General features: G+C 43.9%; 1 protein-coding gene across 1 annotated transcript in view; it reads left to right on the top strand.

The window, feature by feature from the left end:
- shank3a (SH3 and multiple ankyrin repeat domains 3a) overlaps window positions 1-15,810 on the top strand; it is a 242,261-nt gene that overhangs the window by 85,821 nt on the left and 140,630 nt on the right. Inside the window, 1 exon segment of the mRNA XM_034215672.1 lies at window positions 3,675-4,087. Within this exon segment, the coding sequence (XP_034071563.1) occupies window positions 3,791-4,087 (297 nt within the window). The 5' untranslated portion in view covers window positions 3,675-3,790.

The following is a 15,810-nucleotide window of genomic DNA, read 5'->3' as shown; positions in this document are numbered from 1 at the left end:
CAAATTGCTTGTGTTGTGTGACCACACATCTCAAACATTTAACTTTTTTGTCAGTTTCAACCTAAGAATAGCAATACATTCTTACATTTGGGAAGCTAGAACCGGTATATTTTACATGTTTGTTTGATAATGGCTGCAGCAATGAATGATCCACATTTTCTCACTTGCTTATTCATCAGCTACCATATTGTTTGAACTCTAGTTGTAGAATGACATTATCATACATACACCCTGAATCTGTAATCTGCCAGAATAGACCATAGAACACAAACCATAATCCTTTGTAAATGTTCTCTTTTTATGGCCATTTTTCCAACCAAATAACTTTATGTAGATCTCTTCCAGAGCTGTTGCCTACAGAGTTGATCCTTGTATGATGCAAGCAGGATGAAATCCCTCCCTGGCCCTGCTATCAAGGGGAATAATTTGTCTTTCGGCAAGCCATTTTAGCTCTTTTTGCCACATTCCCAGAATTATAGCATTCTAATAGATCTGATCTGTGATCTGTTGTTATTCATTAACAGTTTACTCACATATCAGTCATTTTGAAACATTCAAGTGTTGCATTCTGGCTGATGATATTGACAAAATGCTCAATGTGTTGTTTGAACTACTAACAAAATATGGTGTCAGTCATTGGAGCATGTTTGTATTCCATCGTGTCCTCTTAAAGTACACAAAGACCCATTTTGCCAGCAGTGCAAGAGCACAAAATTGCTTTCTAAAATGCGATTATTGAGCCCCACTACATGGTCTAGGTAAGAGTTATCAATTTTCCTCGCCAGGCTGAAGGTGAAAACATGCAGGGTGATCTGCTAAATCCTCTTATGTATTAGGGCTACCTGCCGTGCTCTTTCTCCAATGCTAATGGGATTACATGCTGTAGTGTCCAGCAGTGGCACAGCACTCACCAGCACGCCTCTGTGGGGAAGGGGTATACATATAACTTGCCTTCTGCTGCTTGTGTTTAATTTCCCAACACATTGAATTGCATTGTTTCAAGCTAAAAGAACATTTCCATGGAGAGGAAATAAAACAACCCAACATACTACAGGTTTAAGGGACAATTGTAATGGCCAAATTACTTACATAAACATGTGTCCCCTCTGTGTAAAGAGATTCTGAAAGTTTCAGGAAAAAAAAAGATTCTCTCACTTTTTGTCCTGATTCATTTATATAAAAACCTGTCTGGAAATGAGCTGATCAGATTTTGGCCACTTTATGATGTCATAACGATTTTTTAGCTTGTGTAACCATTAGCCAATCACCAACCAAGGTAACACCCCCCCCCCCCCCCCCTTATCACCTGAATCTCCCCCTAGAGCACCATTGGGTTCTTTTTAACCAAATATCTCTCAGAGGGGCGTGGGGAGTGGCTCCTTATTTTCATCTAAAGTAACAGACACAGAATCAGCCCTTTTGAAACAGGGCTGAAACAGAGGGGATTATGGGTAATGCTACAATGCATGATCTGCTTGATATTTGGAGCCTAACACTTCAGAGACATGTTTTGTATATATCTGAGACCTATAATATATTGATGAAAACCAGTATAATAGGAGACCTTTAAAATAAGATGGCAAGATTTGAATCTTAGGTGTGACACCCTTTATAAAAACACTTCAGTTGCCACCAGCTCTCAGAAAACAAAACGAATATCACTGCTATTCGCGCTTGTCTTGTAATAATTGGACTATGAGGTTTTCTTAGAAAAGGTCAAATGTTGCGTCCCAAATTACCTAATTTAAATACGTTCAAATCATAATAATGAGTAAATATCCCTGCAGTCGGTATGTTTGCATGAGTCCCTTGTGTGTGTTTGCTTGCGTATGTGTGTGCATATATATTTGCACGTGCGTGTCCACTCAAGAGCTCACATTATCTTGTGTAACCGCAGATTCAGAGATTTCATCACTTGTAATTTCCCAGAAGTGCTTGCTTTAAATTCCACACAATAACCCCCTAATCCCACCAGGAGCGTCTGCGCTGCGTTGCGCTGCGTTGCGTTGCGCTGCGTTGCGTTGCGCTGCGTTGCGTTGCGCTGCGTTGCGCTGCGGCTGCGGCGTTTTTAGCGATCGCGGCCACTCTAGTCAATGGGTGCTATTCCACCAGACCCGCTGCGCCGCGGCTCGAAGCGTCCCAGAAGCTCCTCGCCGCAAGGAATTTCTAAAATATAGGATTAATCCTATTTTTGACGCGGCGCAGCGCGGCGCAGCGCGGCGCAGCGCGGCGCAGGCAGGAAGTGGAATGTTCATCCAACAACTGCGAGGCTGCACACACGACGCTCCGCTTCCGCAACGTTTTGAAATGCGCCTGGTGGGTTAGGACGCAGGAGGAGGTCGCAGTGCGGCGCAGCCGCAGCGCAGACGCTTCCGGTGGGATCAGGGGGTAAGAAAATGCTGTCTTCAGGGCGGTCGGGTCAGCGTGAACAATGATTGCAGCGAGAACACAATGAAGCATAGCACTGACTTAAGATCACACTCAATAATTCAGAGACCTGCCACAAATGTTTCGTGCCACATTTAACTTGCATGCCAAACTCACTTATTAAATGTTGAGCTTTGAATCTGGCAATACTCGAGCCCTTAAGTATTTGTCTTACACACCACACAGAGGTCATGTACCAATCTCCTCTTATAAGCATGTCTGTTGTTATCTTGAGTTCAATTTAATATGACAGCATGAACTGAATAGGCCAATTCTTTAAGCACCAAAACCTCACATCTTTCTTCATAAAACATGACAGTCAGGAAATAGCTTTAGGAGGCTTCTTTTGAAATGTTTTTTTTTAGCTCTTAATCACAATCCCATTCTCACGGGGCCTGCGGGATAAAACAGCAAATGAAACAACACCCCTTTTGAGAATGACCCTCAATGAGAAGAACTCCCATGAAATCAAACTCCTTATCGCAGCGTGCTCTGTGTATGCGTCACTGTTTACCTGTGAACCATTCGATCAGCGACCCCCTCCACAGATTGATAACGTGAAACATGAAGGCCAGATCCCGCCCAACATTGATCTGCACAAACATTCCCCCCCCCGCTGTCCTGACGTCACCAGTGTCAGTTCACTACAACTAGAGCAACAGTGTGTGACAGCAACACGTGACACGATGTGTGAGAACACTTGGAGTATACACATGCACAGATTTTTACAGAATAAAAGTTGCTTTACACTATATGAATTTAGCGTGTGAAATATGTGTATCAAACTCTAGTAAAAATATTTTTGTATCAGCATTGGTCTGCATTAATTAGTTAATAGTGGTGCTGTTAAACACTATCCAAACACACAGACAGTGAATAAAAAAGATGCAAATATTAGTATGTAAAGGTTGAGTAATGCTGTCGTTCCGTTCAGATATTTCTCTTTTTTTTTTAATCAGTGTTCTTTTGAGAGACTAAATGTGCCTCCTTTTTCACTAATTGCATTAGGATTATCAATTGTTTAAATCTCACATTAGATTTAATCAATTTTACCCCATTTTATTAATGTAATTCCTTCAATTAATCTTTCTCTATGCATCTCTCTTCGGTTTTTAACTCCAAGTTTTCTAACACTTATCCTCTCTTTGTGTTTCTTCATCTCTCCTAATACCCCTCCTTTTTTGCCCATTCCCTCCCTGCAACCCTCCTTCCCTGCCTCTTTCTCTCTCCCTCTTTTTTTCTCCCAGGCGAGTGATGCACGCTGCACACGGTGTGTGTGTGTAGTGTGAGCCAGAGCCATCCGTGTGTGTGTGTGTGTCTGGAGAGAGAGAGAGAGACATAGACTGAGCCCCTAACACGGAGCATGCCTCTGCGTCCGGCAGCCGGCAAACATGAGCCACCCAGCCCTCCACGGCAGGACCAGCGGCAGCAGCACACACACACACACTCACCCACATTCACACACCCTTACACACACACAGCAAACGGCAGCCAGGGGGCCAGCACTGACAGCGGCAGCTCCCGGGAAGAGGACAGCGGCGTTCCCATTCCAGCTTTCTGTCCCGTTGCTGAGCGGAGCCACAGTGCCAGAGCACCCATGGAGGAGCCGACAGGCAACACGGTGGTCATCCGCATTGGAATCCCAGACCTGCAACAGACGGTAAGAGCTCGTTCTGTAGCCACTGTTGAGGAGAGGACGAAAGAGAGGGAAGCTGCCTCTCCCCCTTCCTCTCTGACTGTGTGCTTACTACCTCTCTTCTGTGTGCTCTCAGGATATCGCTTTGTCTCTCCAAAGTATCTTCAGTTGTATCGCTTTCTTTTGCCTATTTGCATTTTCCTCTCCTTTTCCTTCTTCCTACATGTCTTTTTTTTTTGTCTATGCACACTTAGTGGCTGTATTTGCTCTCTGGCTTTTGGGGTTCCACTCCTCCCCGCCTTCTTCCCTGATGTCACGCTAATAAATCTACCTCTTCATTAACTGGGTTCCAGCTGACTTTGACAACTAGCCACTTAGGGGGAGAGCAGGAGAGGAAGGAGAAAGGGAGGGAATGAGGGAGGAAGGAGAGAGAAAAGGCATCAGGGATCAAGAAGGCTCTAAGAGGCGATTGTAAATCCACACTAAAACACAAAGTAGAGAATCAAGATAGCTATACCTGAACTGTAAAACTTTACTTTCACCTCCCTCTCTCTGTGTTTGCTTTGTGCGCAGAGAGAATAGAGATTCAAGCATACATTCTTCTTAATACAAGCTTCACGCAGGAGTTTCCCTGAAGACCTAGTCTGGGGTTTTGTCGTATTGCAACCACATAAAAATGCAGAACTAGTACTATGAGTTTGATCCTTTTATTCCTTTATCTTCCCATATCAACAAACAGTCTAAGGGGTTTCTTCTTTTGTATATACGGTTTACTGCAGAGGGTGGTATGGAATAGGGCGAATGTCACGATCCAAAATAAGTTAATTTTATTCATTGAGCTGTGCAATTGTGATTGAAATGGATTCAGCAACAGCCATCTTGACATCTACTACAGAAACGGTTCTAGTAGTGCTTATTTTAGCTCCTTTGAAGTTAGTCATTCATGATTTACTTCAAAGCATGGACAATATTCCAATTAAAATGTCCATAAGTCAAAGGTTGAAATGATTTTGAACAGAAAGTGACTGCTTGTAATTGCACACAAATGCAGAGAGAAAGCAACACTTTAGCGTTCACTGACTTGATAATAGAAAATAAAGTGGTGTCTATCTGTCCCTGTAGCACACATAAGATCACACATTTAGAGATACCATGTGATGTTTACTATGTAACCAAACACCACACAATCTGTTATTACTAATGTTCCTCTGTGTCTCTTGCTTTTACATTTCAACTAAAGACTCAGCTATTGGTAAAGCAAAATGCAGATTAAACATTAACAGCCTGTCACTGCAGTCTTGTGCTCAGGCACTTCCTGTAGGTGCTTTAGTTTAGACTAGAGTGTCCTTTTGATTCTTTCTCCAGACATTGATCAAGGCAAGTTAAGCAGTTTTTGTGTTATTGTTGATTACCTCATAGTTGTTGGCTTCTTGGCTGAAATGACCCATTGAATCTAAGTGAGGCCCCGGCATTGCACGCTATGAATAAAGACAGGAAATAAAAGGAGTGCAGTTGAAAAGAAGCAGAGAATTCCCCATAGGTGCTGCAGAATCGCCGCCTGTGAACAAAAACATCTTTCAGTTGGGTTCGCACGCACGCACACACACACACACACACACACACACATACACACACACACAAGCATGATCAAGTCATATAGACACATCTAATAATGTACTTTTTGCATGCACACAAAAGCACACATGTCCTTAAATTCTAATCCCAGTGCAAAGGGACTTCTCTTAATGTGCTTATGCAATAGAAAGATGCTCAAAAGATGATTAGTTTCTCTCAAGGAGTCCCATTAAATCCAACACTTGCAGCGTGACATATAAACAAACAGCAAGAGATCCTGAAAGTCTGACAGGCAAACATAGAGGCAGATGACAGATGGGCCGACTGGCAGTTTGAATCTTTGCTAGAGCAGTCAAAAGAGACTTGTGTGTACTTTGAGTGAGCATGGGATTACACTAGAATAGTCCGCCCAAAGTTGGATTACGCACCTCCTGCTGTGTTTCAAGCCTGGATCAGGAGACTGAAGCAACAAGCAAAGAATACACCAGGCTGCACTTTTCCTTGTCAGGAGGAGAGGAGGAAGGCACCATGTGGTGTAGTGCTACCTTTAGTCTAAAATGACTTGATCCACACACTTCCTTCCCTGGTACCTGGCCTGTTATGTCCAATTTTTATACGAGATGATTGACTTAAATATATATTTTTTAGGTATATTTGTGAAGAATTCTACCATATGAATTGTTGTGCATGATATCTTTAGTGGAAATATATGATATATTTATTTATTATGATTATTTTCCGGTTTGTGTTGAATGTATTGGTCTTAGTGTTTGGTGGGAGGCTGAAGTGACTGAATCAGTGGTGATATAAATATTAAGATTGTTAGATTTGGCATTAAAAAGGTTTTGTGTTTTGGTTAGCACATTTTGTCAATTCCCTTTCTGATAAGAAGTTTTCCTGAGTAGGCATACCTATTAATTAACGGAAAATAGAATGGACTTTTGTGATTAAGCTTATGATTTTGACGAAGCCAAGTCCATTATCACATACTGTATAAGAATTGCTCAGTACTGTGTCTTGGCAGTGGGAGACCATTAAGCTGCATTAGCAATGGATCCCACCATTTGTTCACTCAGACTGCAGATTATTATTCTTTTTTTTTGGGATCACAGATATCATTTGTCAGTTATCACGTCCAACTCCACCTGAACTCACAAAGAGACAGCTTCCCAATACTGCTAATGGATGTCATTGATCTCTCAACAGAGAGGGAGACACTGAAATAAATAATCTGCCCCACTACTGTCTACCTGTGTTCATCCTTATTCTCCATTTTCTTGTCTTGTTGCCCCTTTTAGTGCATGCTGTCTCTCTATTAATCCACAGAACTGCTGTCAACAGTATAACGGTGAGGTGATGATTATGTTATAAAATAAAACAAAATCGTAAAATGAAAAAATAAAGATCCCCTTTCCCCATCTAGCCAGGTATGTGTCCTCACGGATGGGTTCTGTAGCTCAGGATTATACATGTAGGGCTCTGCACATTATATTCAATGCATGGAGAACAATTTGATGGTGTGGATGTGCAAGTCCCTGATCCTCTACTATTTTCATCTTTATTATTCCTAGCCGACCTATTTAGGGTGTCTTATTGAGAGAAATCAAAATGGATGGCTTTGAGTGCCCAGTCTACTATATGCAGATTTGTTCTTTTCACATTTCTCACATAATGGGTTTTGCTATTCAGTAAATGTTGTTCCCGGATTGTATACCCTAATCGGTGTTTTAAACGTTCTCAATGGCACGTATGCACAGTCTGCAACTTTGGTTTTGTCTAGTTCGGTAAGTCTGACCCTTTTTAGTCTTTGGTAGGATATTTGGTTATCTGCCACCTCATCTGTCTGCCATGTTCCCAGGGGATTGGTTTCCTGAGGATCCTCCTCTTCCCTTATTGCCGGCGTTCTTCCTATCTGCTGCTGTTTGGAGATATGCTCCCAGCTGTTTATTTTCAGGAGCTGATATACTCGTGGATGCTTAATGTGTCATTCAGGACACTAGCCTTGATACTTACTAAGCCCTTTACTCTCTAGCTGACAAACTGTCTCTTGAAACTGGTTTTGGATGAAATTATCTGTGTAGTGTGACAAGTTCCCTTTACAAGGAGAAGACTAAGATGTGTAATGTTATAGGTATTTAGAAGGCCCTTTGATATTGTGTTGCACAGTTTTCAGACTTTTCACCCTTTTATAAGTAAAGATACTTAACAAAATGAATTAAAAAAGTTGCATTGGTGCATCTACAAGTCAGTGTGATACGCGGAGTGAAGCAGGTAGGACCCAAACGCAGATAATACCTTTATTTCAAGGGCTCTTATCGAACATATCACATGGAAACAAACAAAAACACTCTACGGTGAACTAGGTCACAAACAAAAGAAGCACCAACACTGAACACAGGAAGAGACCAGACTAAATACAGGGAGGGGTAATCACCAGACGAGAAACAGCCGGGCAGGGGAGGAGAAACACAAGGGCCACAGGTGAACACAATCAAACAATTAGACACACCAGGGAAACTAACGACAGGGAGGAAAAACCCAGGGAGAGGGACCAGACAATACACAAGGAGGAAAACATGACAGAGAGAACAGAAACACACCCATAACAAGACATACAAAACTAAAACGTGACATAACACAAGCATCATGACAGAACCCCCCCCCCTCAAGGGACGGATTCTAGACGTCCCTAAACACCAAAACAAAAATCCAACAACGTCCAGCAGGGTGGAGGGGGTCCGGAGGACGACCCTTGGCTGACAGCCCAGGGCGAGGCAGAGTTCGAAGAGGGGGTCTCGGGCGGACGGCCCGGGGGCAAGGCAGAGTTCGAGGAAGGGGTCTCTGGCGGACGGCCCGGGGGCAAGGCAGAGTTCACGGAAGGGGTCTCGGGCGGACGGCCCGGGGGCAAGGCAGAGTTCAAGGAAGGGGTCTCGGGCGGACGGCCCGGGGGCAAGGCCGAGTTCGAGGAAGGGGTCTCGGGCGGACGGCCCGGGGGCAAGGCAGAGTTCGAGGAGGGGCGAAGACCAGACAGCTCCGGAGGCCGGGCAGGAGCCGGTGTCGACCGGACAGAATCCGGAGCCGGTGGGACAGGTGTCGCCAAGATTCCCCACGGAAGAGGACACAGGGCCGGCCGCCGGCAGGACCCCCGGCCGGAGAGCAGTCGGCGGAACCTCCAACGACACGGGACATAGGGTTGGCAGGACCCCCGGCAGAAGAGTAGTCTGCGGGACCTCCAACGACACAGGACATGGGGTTGGCAGGACCCCCGGCAGAAGAGCAGTCTGCGGGACCTCCAACGACACAGGACATGGGGTTGGCAGGACCCCCGGCAGAAGAGCAGTCTGCGGGACCTCCAACGGGACAAGACATGGAGTTGGCGTCGGCTGGAGAGCCAGCAGGAGCCGAGGTGCCGGAGTCGGCCGGTACGCCGACAAGACTCGGGGAGCTGGCGTCGGCTGGGGAGCCAGCAGGAGACGAGGTGCTGGTGTCGGCCGGTACGCCGACAAGACTCGGGGAGCTGGCGTCGGCTGGGGAGCCAGCAGGAGACGAGGTGCTGGTGTCGGCCGGTACGCCGACAAGACTCGGGGAGCTGGCGTCGGCTGGGGAGCCAGCAGGAGACGAGGTGCTGGAGTCGGCCGGTACGCCGACAGGCCTCGGGGAGCTGGCGTTGGCCGGTACGCCAGTCCTGGAGCCGAAACTGGAGTCGGGACCATGGCTATTGGGGCCGGTACTGAAGCCAGAATCATGGCTGTAAGGTCCGGTTCTGGAGCCGGAAACATGGCTGTAAGGTCCGGTTCTGGAGCCGGAAACATGACTGTAAGGTCCGGTGTGGAAGCCTGGACCCTGGCTGTGTACGCCAGGTAATCCAGTATGGACGCAAAGCTACGTGGGCCGGTACTGGAGCATGGAGGCATGGCTGCTGGGTCCGGCACTGGAGCCGGAACCATGGCTGTTGGGGCTTGTACTGGAGTCGGAATTGTGGCTGCTCCGGCTGCTAGCCTGGCCTTGCGACGACTCCTCTTAGCAGCCGCCTGAATACTCCGTGGACCTCCATAAACCAGCCGAGTTCCGGAATACAACTCCTGGACAGGAGCAGGAACTGGAGCAGAAGCACGGGTTGAGTGTAGGCGGAACCCACCAAGGCGTGTGGTGCCAGGTTGGGAATTGGGAGCCAGGGAGCTAGCACGCCTGGGGCTAGCAGGCCGGGAATCCCACACCGGAATCATGGCTGTTGGAGCACGGGCTGGAATCCTGGCCCTGCGTCTCCTAGAGGCTCTTTGGAGACTCCGTGGACCTCCAACAGGACCGTAGTCGGATCCGAGGAAAGGGTTAGAAGCGTCGGACCAATCCTCAGGACAACTTGTGAAAAGCTGTAACCACTCCGGCAACGAACTCCTCAACCAAGGCATTTCGGCCACCTCCATTCGTGCCTTCTCGAGAATAGCCTTTTTGTCCTTTCTAGAAGAAGTTCCTTTCCACTCAGCATGATAACATTGTAGAGAAAAGTCTAGATCGAACAGATCCATCTCAAACTCCTGAAAATCCGCTGGGTCCATTTCTTGGTTGGTGCTTTCTGATACGCGGAGTGAAGCAGGTAGGACCCAAACGCAGATAATACTGATAATACCTTTATTTCAAGGGCTCTTATCGAACATATCACATGGAAACAAACAAAAACACTCTACGGTGAACTAGGTCACAAACAAAAGAAGCACCAACACTGAACACAGGAAGAGACCAGACTAAATACAGGGAGGGGTAATCACCAGACGAGAAACAGCCGGGCAGGGGAGGAGAAACACAAGGGCCACAGGTGAACACAATCAAACAATTAGACACACCAGGGAAACTAACAACAGGGAGGAAAAACCCAGGGAGAGGGACCAGACAATACACAAGGAGGAAAACATGACAGAGAGAACAGAAACACACCCATAACAAGACATACAAAACTAAAACGTGACATAACACAAGAATCATGACACAGTGGGTGTGTGCAGCACATTGCTTTGATTCCCAGCAAGTATAGGGGGCATACCTAGGGTTGGGCGGTATTGAATTTCCCCGCTGACGATATTGCTCATAGAAAAACAATGACATTTCAAATATAGGTCCCAAAAAAGCATTAGATGTGTTGCTATAACCGATCAACCAGTGGCTGAGCAAATCATAGCTGCAACAGGTTGTTTTACAATGGTTAAATCAATGTAAGGTGAAAGATTATGCTTGATTACAAGATTTATAAAAAATAAAAATAAATGTAGGCTTTGCATGGGAACCTCGTTTCACTATCAGTATTGAGATTTTCAGGCAGGTGTCGTATCAAAGTCATTTGTTGTATAATTACAATAATATTTTTCTATCAACTTTATACTAGTCTTACGGAGAGTAGGAATGCTAAAGAACATGTAGCCAAGATAAACTAAACCTAAATTAAAAGGTAACTTTATTTTGTACTTATTCCATCAATCCGATTTCAGTGTCTGAAAAAAACGTCTAGTATCTTCTACTATTTAACTACACCAATGATGACTGTTTCCTGCCCGTGGATAATGTACTGGTCTGTTTTCAGGTGTGTAGTCTATTGAGCATGTGCTGTTTGTGATGATTGTTTCTCCAACATGCTCTTTCAGTAGTCTTCTGCCTCAGATCTGGGGCGGCCTGCTCTTGCTACCTTACTGCACTGCAGATGGTTTAGCACTATAGATAGTTGCTTTTTGTGACCAGAGCATGAATCATTTTGGCCTGTGATTCTCTGCTGTGTTTCCTTAGTCTGGTTGTTAGCATTGTAAACCTTCTTACAATAAGTAGGGCCTCAGTTATGGACATGCCATTGTATTTCTTCAGTTGCCAGGACAGTTCTTGATCGTTAAACTTTAAGTCTGCCAAGGCTAACACTGGTCATTATGTTGCTTCCTGATCTTGTTGCTGACATTTTTTTTTGCGGGGTACAGTGGACATTTACTCGGTATTCATATATACAACAGCTTTATTTAAATACGTTTAGAGATGGTCTGTTTACAGTATATCTCTCTGGATTCTGTCATAGTAGCATTAAAGCAGATTTACTTTGTTTTCCTTCTGTTGTTGTTTAATCTTTTTTCTAATAACTTTGACACTGTCTTTCTTGACCTTTTGTGTTTGTTCATTTTTGTCTTTGGGTTCTTGTGTTTTTATATCTGTCTGCCTATGATTGTTCCTAGCTAAGTACATTCATAGGTTTCATGATTCATATGTTTTATATGGATCATGTCTCATTATTTGCTGCTTCAATTAATCATTTTCTATCATTCTTTTTGCCTCTTTCTCTGTGCTTCCTGTATGTTTTGCCTTTTTCTCCGCTGTCTTTCTTCCACACTTCATGTCCTCTCTGCATCTGACTTGAGTCTTACACGCAACGGTGGTTTGACAGTTCTTCCAAAAAAACTCACATACGCAGAATGACATATGCAATGTGTATCAGTGATTGCTGGGCGTCTGTTTGAAAAGCCTCACACGTTGATATGTTGCTATTTTTAGCTTCATTTACAGCGGCAACAGGGTCAAAAGACGTGGCTAGCATATTCTTAGCTCAATTGGCCCACAACAGCCATAAAGGGAGGTAGCTAGAGAAAGATTTAACCGTAACACCCTTACCCTTTTTCCCATCTCACTTGACAGTCATCCCTCTTCCCCTCCATCTGTCCACCAGGCCCTCTACAAAGAGAGCGGATGCCGAGAGGCGGAACGAGTGGAAACGAGAGTAGTGTAATTTTCTGGCATATCTGGGAACAAAGCGAGCAAAGCAGGAGTGTTTTTTAAATCAGTAATACCAAACAACCGCTGTTCGTAGAGAGAAGAAAAACGTACCAATGCTATGACGCAATACAGACGAGTTTGATTCGCAGTTGTGTCATAGGCCATCTCAATTCATTTCCACATACTGCTGTTAAAAGCTTTTCTTTCTCTAGTGCAGATACTAACAGTCTTATATTGGGGAAAATAATAGCAATTGGAATGTAACAACAGAATAAATGTTCCACATGCATTTGGATACTAATAAATTAAATCATAAAGCAATTAATGTTCACTAACGGATAGCCAATTCTCATTTAAATGTGTGAGTGGTTTATTGATCCGCTCTTCGTTTAGGTTAACTATATTATATTCCCGCTCCCTGTTGGTCTCAGATGTTAATCCCTCTTTCTTTTCCTCCATCTCCTTCCCTCTGAGTTTAGTCTGAGAGAAAACTGGGAATAGCTGGAGGTATTAATATAGGACCAATCATTCTGAGCTTTTGTTACAGGTCTGCACAGGTTATCCATTGTGTCGGTGCAGAGGGGCAAACACTGGAGAGGGCTCTGGATTTCAATAGGTGATGTCTTTTTTAGGCATTATACGGCTGGTGTTGCCTCCACCAAGAGATGGAATCATCTCATTGAGTAAGATTTCATGAGACCTAATATGTCTAAATATAAAGTTGATTTGAGATTGTATGTACAGTGGCAAGAGTTCCCAATGGGCCTTTGAACAAGATCCTTGCAGTCAATACAGTAGTGCTACTCTCAACATTGCTGCCAATGGTAAAGGGGCATCCCTTGGCAATTTACATCCCCCCAATAAGCTGCACTAATATAGTGCTCTGCCGATTTCCCCTAAGCAGGGGAGAGCAGTCTCTACTGTTGTAATGGTTGTGAAATTAGTCTATGGTAGCTCACAGGTAAGCTACGAAGGTAGAATATCTTTGTCTTCTATTCTTGCTTTCTGATTGGGGCCCTTTACAGAGTGGAATACAACAATAATTACAACTTAATTGCTTTTGGTTGAAGCTACAACCCCACAGCATGCTTTGCAAAGAACCTAATTGCATCTGTTAGTCATCATTTGTTTATGAATAATGTTGATCCCCATTTAAGATCCTAATATGGTCATGGTCAGACTCAGGAGAATGGTTTTCCTGTCTAAGGGTGGTTTGGCATTTTGTTTTAGCACAGTGCTATCATTTTTCAGAAATGATGTACGTAATATTTGTATTCCCACTGGAGCTGACTGCTGCTCCATCTTAACTTGATTTAGTCACATGGATGCACATTGTTCAGTCAGAGGTTGTAATTAGTCACACTTTATGGAAAAGCTTTAAAAACCACACTGGGGCTCTTAGGAAAAATGTTAAAGATACATTTACTGTGACTTAATTGACATGATTTTAATGGTGAAAGTGTATACTTGTTCTTCATAACTATCTCAATTAATTCAAAGACATCAAAAATACAGTTTTTTTTAATGCTGAAAAGCAGGAGTAAGAGTCAAGATTTACTTTATTTTTCTGAAAACCTGCACATGTGTATGGATATGTGTCTATATGCAGGGGTGCACATAACTTTTTTGCCCTGGTTCTCAAAGGAGCACCTGGAGATGTTGCTTGGTGCTCATCCTTAAAATGAAATAAACCGTAACTTTTGAGGGGGTCTTGACTTTATTTGCCAGACACACGGCACTGAACACACATGCAGAGGTGAACACAGAACACACATGCAGAGGTGAACACAAGACAACATTAGCACGACCAGTAATCCTACAAGCTGTCATCACTACCCTCCTGACTGTTCTCTTCACTGTCTTCCTCTGTGTCAGACATGGTAGCTGATGATGTAGGCCTACTACTTTCTCTCTGGTTGAGTCTGTGATTAGCTACTGGTTTTGGGTTGAAAGTCTCTGTTGTCATCTTAGACAAGTGGATGTAATCAAATAAGTATGTGAACATAACCAATAACCTACCATAGCCAATAACAAATTAATGTAACTTATTTTATTTATGTTGTTCATTCATATCTTATTTTACCTTAACATTTATTTATTTATGCATTTGTTTGTATCTCTCCAGTTTTAAAGGATATTTTTGGTTACTGTCCTATAGTATACATTGGAATGATTTCAAACCTGTTTATCCCAATAATTATAAAGGAGTGCCTTGGAAATATGTGTTTACATAAATTGTGACCAAACCGTTTAAACTTAGACTAAAGTTAACTATCTAAACACTCAGAGTCCTTGGTCTCACTGAGCTGTAGTATCAGCCTCTCGGTCTGACTGGAGAGGACTCTCCCTCCACATTATTGTAGAAACATCTTCTTCTTATATCCGTTAGAGCAGCTAGCACCAGATTCTAATAACAACAGCGCCGGTACCGGTGCACCCTCCCTCTCTCCCTCGCTCACTCGCATTTTGGCTGTGAGCTGCGGGCGCCAGACAAGCCAACATCCTCCATTTTCATCACTTACAGCACCCATCGTACAGGGCAAATGAAACGTGTGACCGGGGTGAAAAGGGTGTTACATTTACTTAATTGTGAATATCGTTACATCAAGGCCGAAAATTAGGATGAGCACCAACGGTCAAAAATGTTTTTTTCCCTCCCAGAGCTGCCAGCGCAGCGCCTCCACAGATCTGGCGCCCTTGGCGAACATATATTACGCCAGGGCTACGGGCCGGCCCTGAGTTCATATCATACGTTCATATGCAACTCGCAAATATATTTCTCTCTCTCTCTCTTCTCTTTTCTCTCTCCTCTCTTCTCTCTTTTCTCTTTTCCCTTCTCTCTCTTCTCTCTCTCCCTCTCTCTCTCAATGTTGGTACGCAAATGCGCCTTTTTTCAAATGACACGGTGCTCTTTTGTTGGCGGAGGTGCGCACCAGTTATGTGCAGCCCTGTCTATATGGTTGTGTTTGTCTGTGTTGTTTATTTGGGGCTTTAATTGTTTCTTGTGGCAGGCTCTCTATCTATTTGGCTAGCAATGTGCTTTAGTTTAAAAATGATTAATACAGAATTGTTTTTATTATTTCCCAATGGAATCAATGAGTGAAGTGTATCATTACTGCACAAATAGGCAGGTATAGAGAAGTGTGTCATCGTACTCAATTAGTGGTTAAGGAAACAGATATGCTCAAAAAGCTTAAACTAACAGCCCCTATTGGCCAATTTAAAATTTCAGCAAGTTTCCTTGGCAACCAGCTAGAGTGCACTGCTCCTTGGCACACCCTGAGAGTAACTGGCTGATGATATGCAAATTAAGGGAAACAGAAACATAAGTGAAAAAAGAAAGCCTCAGAGGCAGGATTAACATGTTCTGTGAAACAATAAAGTTTCCCTCTTTAAAACCCATGTCAAATATATACTTTCAGTTTACTAACTCT

Source organism: Gymnodraco acuticeps, unplaced genomic scaffold (genome assembly GCF_902827175.1).
Source record: "Gymnodraco acuticeps unplaced genomic scaffold, fGymAcu1.1, whole genome shotgun sequence".
Classification (NCBI taxonomy): domain Eukaryota; kingdom Metazoa; phylum Chordata; class Actinopteri; order Perciformes; family Bathydraconidae; genus Gymnodraco; species Gymnodraco acuticeps.
The sequence above is the reverse complement of the archived record's forward strand: the minus strand, read 5'-3'. Positions and strand labels throughout refer to the sequence as shown.